This window comes from Abramis brama (assembly GCF_963993115.1).
Source record: "Abramis brama genome assembly, chromosome: 1".
Classification (NCBI taxonomy): domain Eukaryota; kingdom Metazoa; phylum Chordata; class Actinopteri; order Cypriniformes; family Leuciscidae; genus Abramis; species Abramis brama.
Window position 1 is genome coordinate 11,092,331 of NC_139963.1, and position 17,766 is coordinate 11,110,096.

Genomic DNA, 17,766 nt, shown 5'->3' on the forward strand with positions numbered 1-17,766 from the left:
CCTTATCTGTCAGGCATTTTCAACATTATGTCGATACTGACAAATGGGGTCTTAAATGGGAGCCCAAATCACCTCTGAGTAGAATGAAATTGGTGATTGAGATTTGCGTGCCGATCCACTCACCCGGACATACGGTTATATGAGCTGGCCGGCAGCTCACTCATTCAGATTTCTGCTGCTACCCACACCGGTTCCTCTGCACAGCACAGGCTGAGGTGGTTAACACCCAACTCGGTTCTTCCGAGTGAGGAAGCTATTTGAAATTACCCCGAGTATGTTGGTTGTCCCTCTGGTGCCACTCACATGGAGCCTGGGAGCCTGGCTAGCGCTTCCCAGTCCTTCCCCACTGGTTACATGATTCAGTTCGCCAGGCATCCCCCCAAGGTTCAGCTGCGTCCTTTTTACCTCAGTCACAGGCAAAGCAAGCGGAGATTGTGGTCCAATAGAGCCTGTCCCTCCAGCCGAGATTAAGTCAGAGTTTTACCAGATTGGTTGCGACCGATCTTGGATCAGCGAGTCTTGAACTGGTGCCCTTTCACAAGCTCCCCTTCAAGATACTTGTGCAGAAACACATTACCACGTATGTTTGTCCCCAAGATTGGTTCGCAGCAATTGATCTGAAGGATGCATACTTCCACATCTCCATTCTGCCTCGACACAGACCGTTATTTCGGTTTGCTTTCAAGAGTTGGGCATATAAGTACATTGCCCTCCCCTTTTGGCTGTCCCTGTCTCCCTCAGGGTTGTGATTCTTCTGGATAAATCCGGAAATCCGGCTTTTCCGACCTGAAAATGTTTTTTTGCGGGTCGCGCTCAAAGCATGGTTCGGGTATTGGTAAACATAATGACTGCTCACCGCTGTCAACGTTTTTTATGCCTCTGATTCATGTCTTCATGTCACTCCGCAAGTAGTCCATTCATTTGTCACGATGGAACTTCATTCAAAGCAGAGCTCCACCAAAGAGCCTGCACTCGTTGCGGAAGGTTATCTAAAGTGTGCTAAGAATTTTTGACGTGTGGGGCGAACTATTTCTTTTCTTAGCTGAAGCGGACAACGGGACAACATAAATGTAAAGAGAGACATTGTGGAGTTCCTATTTTCGTTTTGACAAGTATAATAAATTCTGTAGTCTAGCCCTTACATGACCTGGCAAGTGACATTATTCTAAAACGCATACGCATAAAACTCCCCCGACATGGTTAGAAAATACTGCCTCTAGAGCCAGCTGCACAACGAGAAAAAGTCATAGCATGATCAGAATAGCCTACGGAAGCCATGAACCGCAACGGAAAAAGAAAGAAAGAAAGAAATCCGTAAAAAAAAATACAAAAAAATATAGAATTTCGAGATTAAAGTCGAAACATTTCGAGAATAAAGTCGAAAGAGTACGAGAATACAGTCTTCCTTAGAAGTTGCGTGTGTGCTTGCCGTTGGTTGGTGCACCGTATATTTTCCTGCTTTTTTGTCCTTTGCCAATCACACCTATGGCATGCATCTTTACCAAAGTTGCGGAGGCTGCCCTTGCCTCGCTAAATGGGACCTATTATGCAAAATTCACTTTTACATGGTGTTTGGACATGAATCTATGTCAGCAGTGTGTGTACACAACCACCCTATAATGGTAAAAATCCACCTACTCCTCTTTTTTTAATCCCCATAAATCATAAGTGGTGCCTCGGAGCAAGCCGTTTGCAGAATGTAGATTTTATGACATCAAAAATGCTTAGGCCCCGTCCACGACTGCTGACGGACTCTGCCCTATCAGCATAGACCTCGCCCTGAGTGAGCTGTACACAGTCCGCCATGTTTATCTCCTTGCCAGAGCATTTAACAGCAGCATTCAAGTAAGTCATTTATTTTTATTAAAGCTACTAAGTTATTCAATCAAGAGCAGTGAGTGACTTTCTGTTTTTCTTTAGTTGCTTGCTTTTTATTAATAGCATATGAAGAGTTTAGATGCAAATGCCGCAAAACGCCACTTCCATCAAAAATGAGATGATGATAGTGAGCGAATGCTCTCTGCACATAGTATATGTTCATCAAATACTTTCGCTTCAAATCCGCTAAATCCCAGCAATGCAAATGCAAAAACAGCAAAGCAAATTTGAGAGGTGGCGCCCCGACAAATCTCGCGAGAATCACGACTTGCTTGCACGACATCACATACATCAACAACATATGATGCAGCCTCTATGGAAGACACTAGCATGCATTTCAAACGTGAATCATGGCAGAGTCGAAGTAGAAAACGAAGAAAGCGCGGTCTGAAGAGTGCAGAGACAGCTCTGCGTGAGTGGTCTTTACGACGGTAACGTTAAATACAAGTACTCCACAGCGACTCTAGGGGTCGCTGTTTGAGAAAAACGGAAACTGCATAGTGTGCCTTTACAGGGGACATGTCCGATATGCATGCGTGTCGGTGATGTGTGAATTATGTCAGTAGATCAGTGATGTGTGAGCTTGTATCTGCCCCTACAATAGCTTTTATTTTGCATTATTTGCAACTAGGGTAACTTAGGCAGCTGTGGTTTATTTTTCTGGCTTCAGAAATGATCTAAAATACAGACGTTGCCACATTTCGTCTGGATTTTGTCTCAGTTTTTTCTGTTTCTTCATGTGATCACAGACAGACTTGATGATGGTTAGATCATATCATACCGGCTGTTGTCAGACTCTGTGTGCATACAAAAAAGTCACTGGATTATTACAATTAATGGCAAAAGGAATGTTTTGAAATGTAAACTGATATTTCCTACTGACACACTACAGTAAAACATATCAATAACCGGCTTAAAACCATTTTGGGGGGTGAAAATACAAATGTGCCTAAGACTTTTGCACAGTAGTGTATATCTCATTATGATCTGAAATGTATCTCTGTTTTTCTCAGTATCATCAGCAGGAAGAGAAAGATATCATCATCTCCAGTATCCAGATGTGTGTCTATGAAGAGAAATGGATCCATATTTCACCCCACTGATCTCTGTAATGAAGCCGTGCCCTTCGACCCTGTGTGAGTATATTCATGTACACTTAAAGGGGTCATATAATGCCATTTTTGTACAAGCTAATATGATTCTTTAGAGTATAAATTAAAACTTTGTAATATACTTTAATTAAAAATTCTCATTAGTATTGTAAGAAAACACTAATTTTACCTGGTCATAATATAACTGGTCAAAATAGATTTGCAAAGATTAATATAAATATTAATATAAAGGTTAATAAAACGTTACACTCACTTCTTCTTCTGGAGTTGCAGCAGGAACACAAATAGTTGGTACTGATCCTATTTTCAGGAACAGCTTCTTAGCAAAACCAGCTTTACTGACCCTCGTGTGTAACGCAGTCTGGTGTGAAATGATTCGCGCAAACATGAAAGCATGGACGTTGATCGTGGGGAATCCCCGCGTCAATGCTTTGGGAATATTCCATCAAAAACATCAAAATGACTGCTGTGTTCCTTATTACACCCAAGAACAGAACGCCACAATCGCTTAGACGCCATTCTTCTCCAGCATATCAATGCACTATGATGACAGACAGCTCGCTCATGAGCGAGGGCGGGTCTGTGTTGAAACGCTGCTGTCAATCACAATCGTGGGAGGGGCATCGATTTTGTGACGTCACATAATCCAACGGCTTGATTTCAGAGAGTGTAAAACATATAAGGAGATTAGAAAAAAAACACTGGATGGATTTTTATCATTTTATGATTGTTGTGTACAGGCGCTGCCAACACACTTTTCAGTACAATCAACTTGTAAAAGTGCATGTACCATTATATGACCCCTTTAAAAATTAATTTGTTACTCTTACTTCATTTAATTTAGGAGCATTTTTAAACTCATTTAATTTACTTCATTCAAATTCATTTTCATTGGGTCAAAAGTTGGATTACATAGTTTTATTTTTAGATAAAAATATTTGTAACTCAATCTTCTTATATCATTCAATGTAATTTAATTAATGTACTATTAGTACAAAGGTATATTTAATTCATTATTATTATTATTTTGTTGATACTATTTAATTTAATCAATTTACTATTATTTAATTGTCTTAGTTTGGTCCAACTTTTGTTGTTTTATTAATTTACTAATGTTTAATTAATTGACTTGTATTGGTCTAATTTAAAGATCTAGTGTAATGTTTATTACTTTAGAATCGAAAATGAAAACAAAAACAGAAAGAGCGAACCATGGTAAAAAAAAAAAAAAAAAACAGTGTCCTGTTGCATGAAGCTATCTTAACAAACTCTTGAGTTTCAGAGTAGGTTTAGAGTTGACAAATACAGATAAATCCAACCTCGTATAGATCAGGTTCAGCGGTTTCACCAAGCTCAGTATAAACGTTCTCTGTCAACTCAGGTTTGATCCAGAGTTTGCGATTAACTCTGAAGCGCCTGCACCTGAAAGTGTGACGTCAATCACACAGAACATGTAGAGCGCCATCAATTTAGAGCGATTATCAATTTTGTCTCTAACGTTTTTTCACTATAAACTGCTTTAATTTGGAGCGAGAGATACAGGGGGAGTGGCTTTATCGCATCAGATGCATGTCACTTTACTCACAGCTGATTGGTCCCGTTTGGGTTTGCGATCTCTAACCCAGAATAAAACCTGTTTCAGAGCAGGTTAGCCGTGTAGCGTAACGCCTGTTTCACACATACTCCGATTGCAGTGCATATTTTTTTCCGTACCCATGCTAATGGTAATGCGTTCCAGGAGCGGTGCGTCTGCAGCGATCATTTCCACACCGAGTCTATATTTGCTGCGCTGCACACGCTGAATTAAAGTGACAGCGCATCATGGTTCGTGGTTGAAATGAACACAGATTGTCATGAAATTTTACTAATCTCACCATAAATGCATTTAATTAAATAATACTACTGTCATATTAGTCACAGTAAAAAAAAAACACCTACTATGAGTAGCAAAAATAACTAATGCAGTTAAAAAAATAAAATTATACTTCACCACAGTAAAGAATACGAAATAATAGGCGAATTAATTAAAAAAATAATTAAAAACTAATTAAAAGCGAACCAAGGAAGAAACATTTATAATCCCCTTTGAAAATGGGTGAGACGTGAGTGAAGATTTGGGAAAAGAAACGAGATTCCATGCAAGGATGAGTCACGATTTTTAAATATTGAATATTCGAGTATAGGGCTGCAACAAACGATTATTTTGATAATCGATTAATCTAACGATTATTAGAACGATTAATCGACTAATCATCGATTATTTCACCGACTAATCAGCAAGGCAAGGCAAGTTTATTTATATAGCACATTTCATACACAATGGCAATTCAAAGTGCTTTACATAGAAGAAATTAAAATAATAAAAAGAAGTAAGAATAATTAAAACAGTTTAGAAAAATAAAAAAAATAAAATACAGTACAGTACAAACAGTCGGACGAACATTGGCACAGTGCTCATTCATTAAATGCATAGCTAAACAGAAGTGTTTTGAGTCTGGATTTGAAAGTGACTACTGTAAGAGCACATCTGATCTCTTCTGGAAGCTGGTTCCAGCTGCGGCTGGCATAATAGCTAAAAGCAGACTCACCATGCTTAGAGTGAACCCTTGGTATTTCTAGCTGATATGATCCTAGTGATCTGAGTGATCTGTTGGGTTTATATTCAGTGAGCATATCTGCAATGTATTGAGGTCCTAGGCCATTGAATGATTTATATACCAGTAATAATACTTTAAAATCAATCCTAAATTTAACTGGGAGCCAGTGTAAAGACCTGAGGACTGGTGTGATATGTTCATATTTTCTGGTTCTGCTCAGAATCCTGGTGGCAGCGTTCTGTATGAGCTGCAACTGTCTTATGGTCTTTTTGGGAAGGCCAGTGAGGAGTCCATTACAATAATCCACCCTGCTGGTGATGAAAGCATGCACAAGTTTCTCTAAGTCTTCTCTGGAAACAAAGCATCTAATTCTTGCAATATTTTTCAGATGATAGTATGCTGATTTAGTTATTGCTTTGACATGACTACTGAAACTAAGGTCTGACTCTAGTGTCACACCAAGATTCCTGACTTGATTTTTAGTTGTTTGACCCCTAGAGTGAAGGTATGCATTCACCTTGAGAACTTCATCTTTGTTTCCAAACGCAATGACTTCAGTTTTGTCTTTGTTTAACTGAAGAAAGTTTTGACACATCCAACTGTTGACTTCATCGATGCATTGGCACAGGGAGTCAATGGGGCTGTAATCGTTAGGCGATAGGGCTAAGTAAATCTGTGTGTCGTCTGCATAGCTGTGGTAAGCAATTTGGTTCTTTCTCATTATTTGGCTCATTGGGAGCATATACAGGTTGAACAGGAGTAGTGCAAGAATTGAGCCTTGAGGGACTCAGCATGTCATGGATGTCCACTCAGACTTATGATCTCCTATACTCACATAATAACCTCTCCCATCTAAGTATGACCTGAACCATTTTAGGACTATCCCAGAAAGCCCCACCCAGTTTTCCAGCCTGTCAAGAAGTATGTTATGATCGACAGTGTCAAATGCAGCACTGAGGTTGAGTAGTACCAGCACTGATAATTTGCCTGAATCAGTATTTAAGCGAATATCGTTTATTATCTTTATGAGCGCTGTCTCTGTGCTGTGGTGCGGTCGGAAACCAGATTGAAAATTGTCAAGGTATCCATTCGAGCATAAGAATTTGTTCAGCTGATTGAAGACAACTTTTTCAATGATTTTGCCTATGAAAGGAAGATTTGAGATCGGTCTATAGTTGCTTAATATGGTCTTATCCAGATTGTTCTTTTTCAGGAGGGGCTTGATAACTGCAGTTTTCAGGGAGTTTGGAAAACTCCCAGAGAGAAGTGAGGCATTTACCACTTCTAGAAGATCTGCTTCTAAACTGTTTAACACACTTTTGAAAAATGATGTGGGAAGTGTGTCAAGAGCGCAGGTTGATGTTTTAAGGTGCTGTACGGTTTCTTCCAAAATTTTGCCATCAATTTCTTTGAAATCAGACATAGTAACTACTTTCTCAGGTGGTTTGATCTGTCTGACCCCAGGGCAACTCAAGGATGTGCTGATCACCTTTCTGATATTATTGATTTTCTCAGAGAAGAAAGAAGCAAACTCACTGCACTTGTTGTCTGAGAGCATTTCACTGGGAATCTGGCTTGGGGGGTTTGTCAGTCTCTCTACAGTAGCAAAAAGAGTGCGTGTGTTGTTTAAATTACTGTTTATAATATTTGAGAAGAAAGTCTGTCTAGCTTTGCCTAGTTCCATATTAAAAGCATGGATGCTGTCTTTGTAGATGTTATAATGGACTACAAGTTTTGTCTTCCGCCACATGCACTCTGCTTTTCTGCATTGTCTTTTCATATTTTGAAGTAAGTTTGGAACGATTATTCAGCTTTTTCAATTAGTTAAAACACTGAGTTATACATTTTCTAACTATAATATAAAAAAAAGAAAATCACTTCAGCTTTTGAAATGGTTGTTTTAATGAACTTTGAGCCAACTAAACAGGTCATTCTCTTTAAGTTTTCAGATTTCTGTCCAACTCAAATCACACACAAATGCTCTCTAAACATTGTTTAAATCAGAGGTCTTCAATCCTGCTCATGGAGGGCCACTGTCCTGCAGAGTTTAGTTCCAACCTGCTTCAGCACACCTGCCTTTGAATACTCAAACGATTCTGAAGAGCTTGATGAGCTGATTCAGGTGTGTTTGATTAGGGTTGGAACTAAACTTTGCAGGACAGTGGCCCTCCAGGAGCAGGATTGAAGACCTCTGGTTTAAATATTCTGTTCTCTTTCAATAGGAAAAAATAAACAAAAATTAATCAGCTGCATTACAGACAAACTTAATCTGCAAACAATTATTGTAAGTATAAAATAAAAAATTGACATGACAATTGAGCTGACATTCTCATTCACCTTTTAATTTACAGTATGAAAAAGTAACTGACATGATATTCTTCATAACATATCCTTTTGTAAGTCTTCATGAATATGGAACAAAATACAGGCAAGTGATAAGACCGTAATACCTAATAGTGTTACAATAATAAAAACAGCCCTGACTCCTAAGCTCGATCAAGCTTTATTCTATGCAAAAATAAATCATCACATTACTGTAATTATATTATTATTGTTAAAGGACAATTCCGGTGAAAAATGAACCTAGGGGTAATTAACACATGGTTACCGAGACGATCGTTCTCTGGGATGCGTTTTCATGATAATCGAATGTAAAGAGTTTTATCTCTAAAAACAGATTAGCTTATAACACTAGTATATAGGGCATAGAATAAGTAAATCGCTAGTTAATACCACTAACAAGGCTCAAAATAGCCTCACACTAACACGGTAGCATAATGAGGGACCCTACATGCAAACTGAAGCATTGAGAACTTTGTAAGTGTACAGACAGTTTAATAAGAAGATACTTTATAAAGACAGTACATTACACGTATACAGGCAGGAGCCATCTTGGAAAACAGTCTCGACTAGTTGAGCCACGAACGCCGTGCTAAGTGAGATGAACTGTGACTTGGAATCTCATATGGTACGTTGTTTCCGGAAGAAAGCACTGAACGCATCAGAGAAAATAAATAAAAATAAAATTATTATTTAATAAAAATAAAAATAATTTTTTCGTTTTAAAAAAGCGTTCAAGGCTCGACTAGTCGAGACTATTTTCCAAGATGGCTCCTGCCTGTATACGTGTAATGTACTGTCTTTATAAAGTATCTTCTTATTAAACTGTGTGTACACTTACAAAGTTCACAATGCTTCGGTTTGCATGTAGGGTCCCTCATTATGCTACCGTGTTAGTGTGAGGCTATTTTGAGCCTTGTTAGTGGTATTAACTAGCGATTTACTTTTACTTATTCTATTCCCTATATACTAGCGTTATAAGCTAATCTGTTTTTAGAGAGAAAACTCTTTACATTCGATTATCATGAAAAAGCATCCCAGAGAACGATCGAATCGGTAACCATGTGTTAATTACCCCTAGGTTCAATTTTCACCGGAATTGTCCTTTAATATTATTGCTATTATTAGTAGTATTGCATTCTCTAATAAAGAGATTTACAGCTAGTTATTTAGCTCCAGCTGGATAACTTCACCGGCTCCTCGTTTCCTCTTTAAGTGCTTTAACATGCATGTTGTGCTCCTGTGAAAAGCAAGTTCCGCCTTGCATGTATTGCACACGACAGCATTCTTACCTTGCTAGTTCGGATTCGTTTGCACTCCATCATAATTCGCGCTGTGTTTTCTTCTACCGCAATAGCATTTGTAACGGCTGCATTACACTCTAGCGCTAAAGCGCCGTAGTGGTCAAATCGCGATATTGCAAGCCCTTACATTAGGTCACGTGAGATCAAATGACTACTCGACAACAAGATATCTTGTCGACAATTTTTTATTGTCGACGTTGACGACAATGTCGACTAATCGTTTCAGCCCTATTCGAGTAGTTTATTTAATTATAGAATATCGAATAGGTTGTGTGATTATTCTCTAAAATAAAATCTCCATGTTTTCGGCGCTGATGCGGTGCTGCGTGTTCATATAACCAGAGGGTGACACTGCCAATAGCACACATAACAGCTGTCACAAAGAACCGGCAAAAGTAATGATTATGAATGTGGCAAAGAGACATTTTAATTGTTAATAATAAATACTAATAATAAAACTAGTGTTTTCTGTGTCAGTGTCGGCTGCAAAGATGAAGTTGACGATGCTGACTCATCATCTTCGCAGTGAATGCACATATAGAGAGAAATGCACACTTCATACGGAATACATAAGCAGAGAGTAGGCTAGTCAGTTTCTTTTCGTTTTGAATTGTTTAGTTTAAAAGTAGACAATTCAAACTTTCTATATGGAATAACTAATGGAATATTGTTAAATTTGCTGATAATCGGGTGACCAGATCGCAAACCAGAATTCAAAACTGACAAGCTTAAATTTATGGGCTCACGCACAACTCTCTCATTCGTCATGAATCAGAACGTTTCCATGGCTGCGATGTAACATTTAATTGTTAACCTATTTTTTTCTTTTGTAAACAAAGCTTTGTGCTTCACTCATGTCATAATATTCACGTAAAACAGCATTCACATACAAAAAAATGTGTTTTGGCGGATCACCGGCGGTGCTACTCAGCCATGGTGGTGCGGTTGTCAAGTTTACCGGCACAGCCCTATTACTCTATTATGTCTGCTTTATGTTACTCTATTGTATTTAACAATATTTAACAATGTATTTATAGTTTTGTGCTGGGAGCTCACCATTCATGCAAGAGGTCTCCTATTCAGAGATAATTGCGTCCTGTCCTGTAATAAGGTCTGTCCTGAATGTTCAAGGACAAAGTTTTTGCACTACCCTTCTAAGTTTTTGCACTTCAGTTAATGTGTAGAAGATGATGTTCACAGAATTAAATGTGACATTTGAAGTGAGTTGAGCAGTCCTATTTTCCTCATTTTTTGTAATGACTTTGAATAATATGGGGGGCATGAATCGCAATATATCGCAGAATCGAATCGCAATACTTGCTGTAACGCAATATGTTAAGAATCGCAATAATATTGAATCATGGCCCAAATATCGCAATAGTATCGAATCATCACATTTTTGCCAATTCCCACCCCTAGTTGTCACAGTAACTTTAATTACTGTAATTACTAAAGATGTAGAACCTTAAAAAAATTGTTAAAATGGAATTGCGTTTTGACATTCTTGATTAACTAGCGATTAACTACATATGCAACATGGTGGAGTTTGGAAGACTAACTATATGTAGTAGTCGACCATGTCAAAGCCATTGATTAGGGCAATTCATTTTTTTATATTATTAGGTATGGGAATTAATGATGCGCGGGTCGGCTTTTTTTCCAACCCGCGGGTCCCGCTTTTATGAAATTATTTGGCCCGCCCCAGCCCGCCCCGCACCACTGTATCTATTTTTACAACCCGCCCCGCCCCGCACCCGCGACCATTAAATAGATATACTAGGCATTGCAATGTAAATGAAAACAGCCTTTATTTAAGCCTGAAAGTGCTTGGAAACATCGCCATGTAAACTGACAATAACAGACTATTCTGAATATGAACCATAAATCAGGTCATATTAATAAGATAATGATTTAAACATTTTCAATATTTACAAAGTTGCGTTTGTATTCATCTAATTCATCATTCACCTTTTTTTCTTTTAATTATGTAAAATCCAGACCTCAATTTCTCCCGCACCTCATCTTCCATCTTCACTTTTATTTCTCCGTCTTTGTTGTTGTGGCTGGCGGTGGGAGCTGCTTTGCGCGAGCTGTGTCACGTGATGCCAAATGTTTGGGGAAATCACGCAAGTTGCATTGCTACGGCCTTATCAAAGAACCTACTAAAATATGATTAGATTGATATTCCCAAATATTTAATATAGGCTGGACATTGCATGCAACATATATGGATTTTTATTTTATTTAGTTTTTAATGACCCGCCCCAACCCACCCCGCAAATAAAGTGACAATTTCTTTACCCGCCCCAACCCGGGCCGCGGGCTACCCGCGGGGCCCGCGGTTTATGAGACGACCCGCGCATCACTAATGGGCATCAATACACATTTGACTACAATGCAATTCAATAGAGGTTTGTTAACATATGAACAAAAAGGCAAACAGTTTGAGAAATGATACCTTGCAATTCAGATGCAAGTCAAGTGTTAATCAAAGAACTTTCCTGATGAATTTGGTTTGGTGAACGATTCGTCAGTCTAATCCAAATAGGATACTTCACTCTGAATCAGACAGGATTCACTTGAGTCTGTTTCATTCGCTTCAGTCGGTTCACTAATGCATCGGGCGCTGTCTGAATCAATGTTCATGTGGCTTGTGAGTAGAACAAAATAGTAATAAAGTACTTACCATTATGTGCTGTATACTGCTGAGTTTGAGTTACAATTCTTATCACCCGATGTCTGTGATTTCATGCACCGATTCGGACGGGACTTTCATCTATTATTAGGTGGGAGTGTGTGTTTTCTAGACGTGGGCTTTACAGAAGGATACAGTTATATTGGTATAACTACCAATACTACTATAAATATATAGATATTGCAGTTTATTGAAATATATAAGCGCTAGTTTCCCAAATATGGAAATGTTTTATGTAATATATTGCATTATATTTTGTAGTATATTGCCATATATTTTTGTTCCGTAAGCGGGGAGACATACAAATTGTGCAATATTGGAGGGGAACAGAACCTTGAACACTTCTTTATCATTGTGGTTGTGGTATGATTTTAAATAACATATTTCAATATTAAAGATATTTAAATATTTTCTCTATTTTGATAAATGTATTTTCTGTTTGTCTCTCAATGTCTTTTCAGTGGTGTGAGAGCTGACCAGATCAGATATGTGTCCTGTCAGACCAGCTCATCCTCCTCCTGTCAGAAACGCATCAGTCATCATGACACAGAGGCAGCCCTGCAGCTCGATTCTCTCCAACCAGTGCATGATGATCTTCAGAGAGTCAAAGACCAGCACAAAACCAGCATGAAGAACAGATATGAGAGGGTATTTGAGGGAATCAAACTACAAGAGAATCAAACCCTCCTGAACAGGATTTACACACAGCTGTACATCATAGAGGGAGAGAGTGAAGGAGTGAATGAAGAACACGAGGTGCTACAGATGGAGAAAAGTTACAAGACACTCCAAGACACTCCAATCCACTGCAATGACATATTTGATCCTTCACCTGAACCTGGATATGAGGAGAAGAGAAGAGAGAAGAAAGACAAAATCAAGACTGTTCTTACTAAAGGCATCGCTGGAATTGGAAAAACCGTCTCTGTGCAGAAGTTCATTCTGGACTGGGCCGAGGGAAAAGCCAATCAGGATGTAGATTTCATGTTTGTGCTTCCATTTAGAGAGCTGAACTTGATTAAAGATCATCAGTACAGTCTTCACAGACTTCTGCTGGACTTTTATCCTGAACTTCGAGATCTGGACTCAAAGATGTATGATGAATGTACAGTTGTGTTGATCTTTGATGGTCTGGATGAAAGCAGAATGACACTGAAGTTTTCAGACAGTAAGAAAGTTTCTGAAGTGACTGAGTCTTCATCTGTGGGTGTGTTGATGTCAAACCTCATGGAAGGAGATCTTCTTCCCTCTGCTCTCATCTGGATCACCACCAGACCAGCAGCAGCCAATCAGATCCCATCTAACTACATCAACCGTGTGACAGAAATTCAGGGATTCAATGACCCTCAGAAGGAGGAATATTTCAGGAAGAGAATCAGTGATGAGCATCAAGCCAGCAGAATCATCTCACACATCAGAAGAGCAAGAAGCCTCCACATCATGTGTCACATACCCGTCTTCTGCTGGATCTCTGCCACTGTGCTTCAAAACATCCTGAAACAAGATCTCAGTGCAGAAATCCCTCAAACTCTGACTGAAATGTACATACACTTCCTCCTCATTCAAACTCATATGAGGAACCAGAAGTATGAAGAGAGAGATCCAGAGAAACTCCTGCAGTCCAACAGAGACGTGATTGTGAAACTTGCTGAACTGGCTTTCAATCAGTTGATGAAGGGCAATGTCATGTTCTATGAGGAGGACCTGAGAGAGAGCGGCATAGATGTCACTGACGCCTCAGTGTATTCTGGGATTTGCACTGAGATCTTTAGGGAGGAATCTGTGATTTATCACAGGAAGGTTTACAGCTTTGTTCATTTGAGCTTTCAGGAGTTTTTTGCAGCACTGTATGTGTTTTTCTGCTATTTACACAAGAACAGTGAAGTTCTGAAAATGTTCCTCTCAGTAAAGTCCAGAACTCAGTGTGAGAATATTCCTCTGGATGTGTTTCTGAAGGGAGTAATGAATAAAGCCTTGATGAGTAAAAATGGACACCTGGATCTTTTACTTCGATTCCTTCATGGTGTCTCACTGGAATCCAATCACAGACTCTTGCAGGATGTGCTGATTCAAACAGAGAACAACCCAGAGAGCATCAAGAAAATAATCCAAAACCTCAAACGAGGTCAAAAAAACAATGTCAGTCCTGAAAGATGGATAAATCTGTCACTCTGCATGATTGAAATGAAGGATCATTCTGTTGTTAAAGAAATGCAGGCATTTTTAAACTCTGAAACAAAAAGAAAAAGTCTTTCTCTTGCACAGTGCTCAACATTGGCAAACATGATCCTGATGTCAGAGGAGGCACTGGATGAGTTAGACTTTATGAAGTACAACTTTAAATCAAAAGAGGGTAAATTGAGACTGGTACCTGCTGTGAGGAACTGCAGAAAAGCTCTGTAAGTGTGAAAATATAAACATATTACAGTATGAACAAAAGTCTGGCCAGAATATTAAGTTTGTACAGTATATTTATTTATTTTTATAAACTATATAAAATGAAACACCTTTTATATTGATATACATTAGATTGATATTACGAGCACATCTGAAAAAAAAAACGGAAGACAGAGTGAGCTGCTGCAGGAAAAATACAAAATCCAATTTGTCCTATATGAGACATGTTTTACCTCATGAGTTATTTTGAAGGCCTTAATATAGTAAATGCTTATAGTTTAACACAGATTGCCCCTTCAGATGCTCTGACAGAAACTTGTGCTGTTTAATGCGTTTGAGACATGATTTGAGACATGGTGGGCATAATTAATTTTTTTTAATCTAGATTAATCTCACTGTAATCTTGGAATTAATCTAGATTAAAATGGCTCATTTGAATTCTGCCGAAGGCATTCAGAATATGTGTGTGCTACCCAAATAATGACTAAAGGGCATGTGTTTCTTAAATACAAAGTGACATTTAAAAGAACTTGTGAAGAAATGCCAGAGATTTTTTTATTTTTTTATTAAACCTAATATAATAAAGTATGACTTTTTTTTTTTTTTTTTTTTTTTTTTTTTTTTTTACTTTGAGCAATGATGGAGCTATAAGACACTCTTCTTATGAGCATATAAAACAAAACAGCTCCTTGGAAAAAAATGAAATGTAGCCTAATATTGTAGTAGTTATAAACAAAGGTCTATTTTTAGTTCAGATTAACATTTGAGGGCAGCAATTTTATTCATAATGTCAAAATAAAACCGATGTAATGTTACTTGAAAGCATTATAGCCTACTATTCCTGCCAAACTTCCATGGTTGCAGTTAGTGTTACTACAGTAAATCCATGGTGAATGTTGCAGATCTGTGGACACTGGATAGTTCGTTGGTCGGCAGGAAAAATGGTCCAATTAACCATTCGGTTTGAAAATGCGTACCGAACACCGAACCAAATCTGCGCTAAAATATCAAAGTGAAAGTCATCATAGCTTGCGTAGTATAGACCCAGCTTCCAACCCAACTTTGAGAATAGATTAACGGCGATATTTTTTTTATCGCCCGATAAGAGTCTCACGTTAACGCAGCACGTTAACACCGATAACGGCCCACCACTAGAAAATACCCATATATATAATACCCATATATATATATCGTATAATGTCATTCAGCCAAAAAAAAAAAGAGATATGATTTTTTTTGTCATATTGCCCAGCCCTTTATGACCATTATTTGTAAGAATTAGTTATTAGTTTTAATGAGTAAAATATATTAGTATTCACAAGCATAATACTATATAAATTGTTGCAGTTAGACGTTGATTTAATTTTCAGCCAAATTAATACTATTAGTTCTTCTTTTTCAGATTAACATTCTGTAATCTCACTGATCAGCTCTGTGGAATAGTGGCTTCAGCTCTACAATCACCAAACTCCCCCCTGAGAGAGCTGGACCTGAGTAACAATGACCTGCAGGATTCAGGAGTGAAGCTGCTCTCTAAGGGACTAAATAGTCCAAACTGTCAACTCAACATATTGAGGTTTGACTTACTCATTTATTCATTCAATATGTTAATATTCAAGAACAGTTCCCTGTCTAGAATTTTTTAAGTAGTATTCCACTTTGACAATACAAGTGTCCCACTTAAACAGTATTGCCTGAAAGTAAGTGTGGTTTCTTCAGAAGATGTATGTTACACAGTGGTTGCAGCAGAGATGAAACAGGATCTAAGTGCAGCAGCTTTATCAAAAACGAACTCAAACTTCACAAAATAATCTCCAAAACAAGAACAGAAAAACCAACTCAATGCAACTTAGAACTGACAAAGAACAGAAAGAAACACACAGCTTCAATAGACAGAACACAGAGGAACTAATGAGACTAATTAACGAGACACATGTCAACTGAAACTCAAATCAAATCAGAAACCATAGAAACAAACAGGCAGGGGGCGGAGAAAGACAGAACGGAATTAATTAACAGTTTATCCAAACCCAGACAAGAACAGGAATAAAAACAAACTGACAATGTGACAACGTCTTTTATTGTTGTTCTTCCCAGTATTAGTATTTTTTTCTTTTTAATTATATATATTTATTCTTTTTTGACTAAGGTAAGAGACGTCTTAATATTATCAACAAATGGTGCGTTCGGGCCAGAATGGGGGGAGAGGTGCTGTAATAATGTAAAATATGTGAAAAATAATGTGTTTTTTGAACAATTAATTATGAAAGCATATTCTAGTACACCCCAAAAACAAAATCAAGATGTCGTAAAAGGGAATAATAGGACCCTTTTAAAGTAAAAATAGCTATATCTTGATTTATATCATTATTGCCAATTAAAATTTCTTATATCGTGATATTAGATTTTGGTCATATCGCCCACCCCTAGCTGCCCACATACCTGTATATTGGTTAGAACATAAAATAATGTATTGATTTTTTTTTATATACCTTTTGCATTGTATTTATAGTCCTGTATAAGGGGTGCTGCCATCAGACTCTCTGACCCTCAGTATCCCCATATCCTGCATCCCTGCTGCTGTATCACAAATCCTAGAAAAAATAGCTATATCTTGATTTATATCATTATTGCCAATTAAAATTTCTTATATCGTGATATTAGATTTTGGTCATATCGCCCACCCCTAGCTGCCCACATACCTGTATATTGGTTAGAACATAAAATAATGTATTGATTTTTTTAATATACCTTTTGCATTGTATTTATAGTCCTGTATAAGGGGTGCTGCCATCAGACTCTCTGACCCTCAGTATCCCCATATCCTGCATCCCTGCTGCTGTATCACAAATCCTAGAAAAAATATCTAAAAAACAATTTGAAATACATTTTTTTTTTTAAATTAAGACATTTCGTTAATGTCTTTAATTGTTTTATGAATGTATATACAGTGGGGAGAACAAGTATTTGATACACTGCCGATTTTGCAGGTTTTCCCACTTACAAAGCATGCAGAAGTCTGTCATTTTTATCATAGGTACACTTCAACTGTGAGAGATGGAATCTAAAACAAAAATCCAGAAAATCACATTGTATGATTCTTAAGTAATTAAATAGCATTTTATTGCATGACATAAGTATTTGATACATCAGAAAAGCAGAACTTAATATTTGGTACAGAAATCTTTGTTTGCAAATACAGAGATCATACGTTTCCTGTAGTTCTTGACCAGGTTTGCACACACTGCAGCAGGGATTTTGGCCCACTCCTCCATACAGACCTTCTCCAGATCCTTCAGGTTTCGGGGCTGTTGCTGGGCAATATGGACTTTCAGCTCCCTCCAAAGATTTTCTATTGGGTTCAGGTCTGGAGACTGGCTAGGCCACTCCAGGACCTTGAGATGCTTCTTACGGAGCCATTCCTTAGTTGCCCTGGCTGTGTG

General features: G+C 38.0%; 1 protein-coding gene across 2 annotated transcripts in view; it reads left to right on the plus strand.

The window, feature by feature from the left end:
• The window catches only part of LOC311085997 (uncharacterized protein), a 57,511-nt gene that overhangs the window by 6,500 nt on the left and 33,245 nt on the right, over window positions 1-17,766 (plus strand). The window contains exons 3-5 of one of the 2 annotated variants that reach the window (XM_084118624.1): window positions 2,892-3,014; window positions 12,388-14,325; window positions 15,726-15,899. In XM_084118624.1, coding sequence (XP_083974750.1) covers window positions 2,892-3,014; window positions 12,388-14,325; window positions 15,726-15,899 — 2,235 coding nt within the window. The remainder of the gene's footprint in view (window positions 1-2,891; window positions 3,015-12,387; window positions 14,326-15,725; window positions 15,900-17,766) is intronic. The other variant, XM_084118625.1, reaches the window with a different exon arrangement.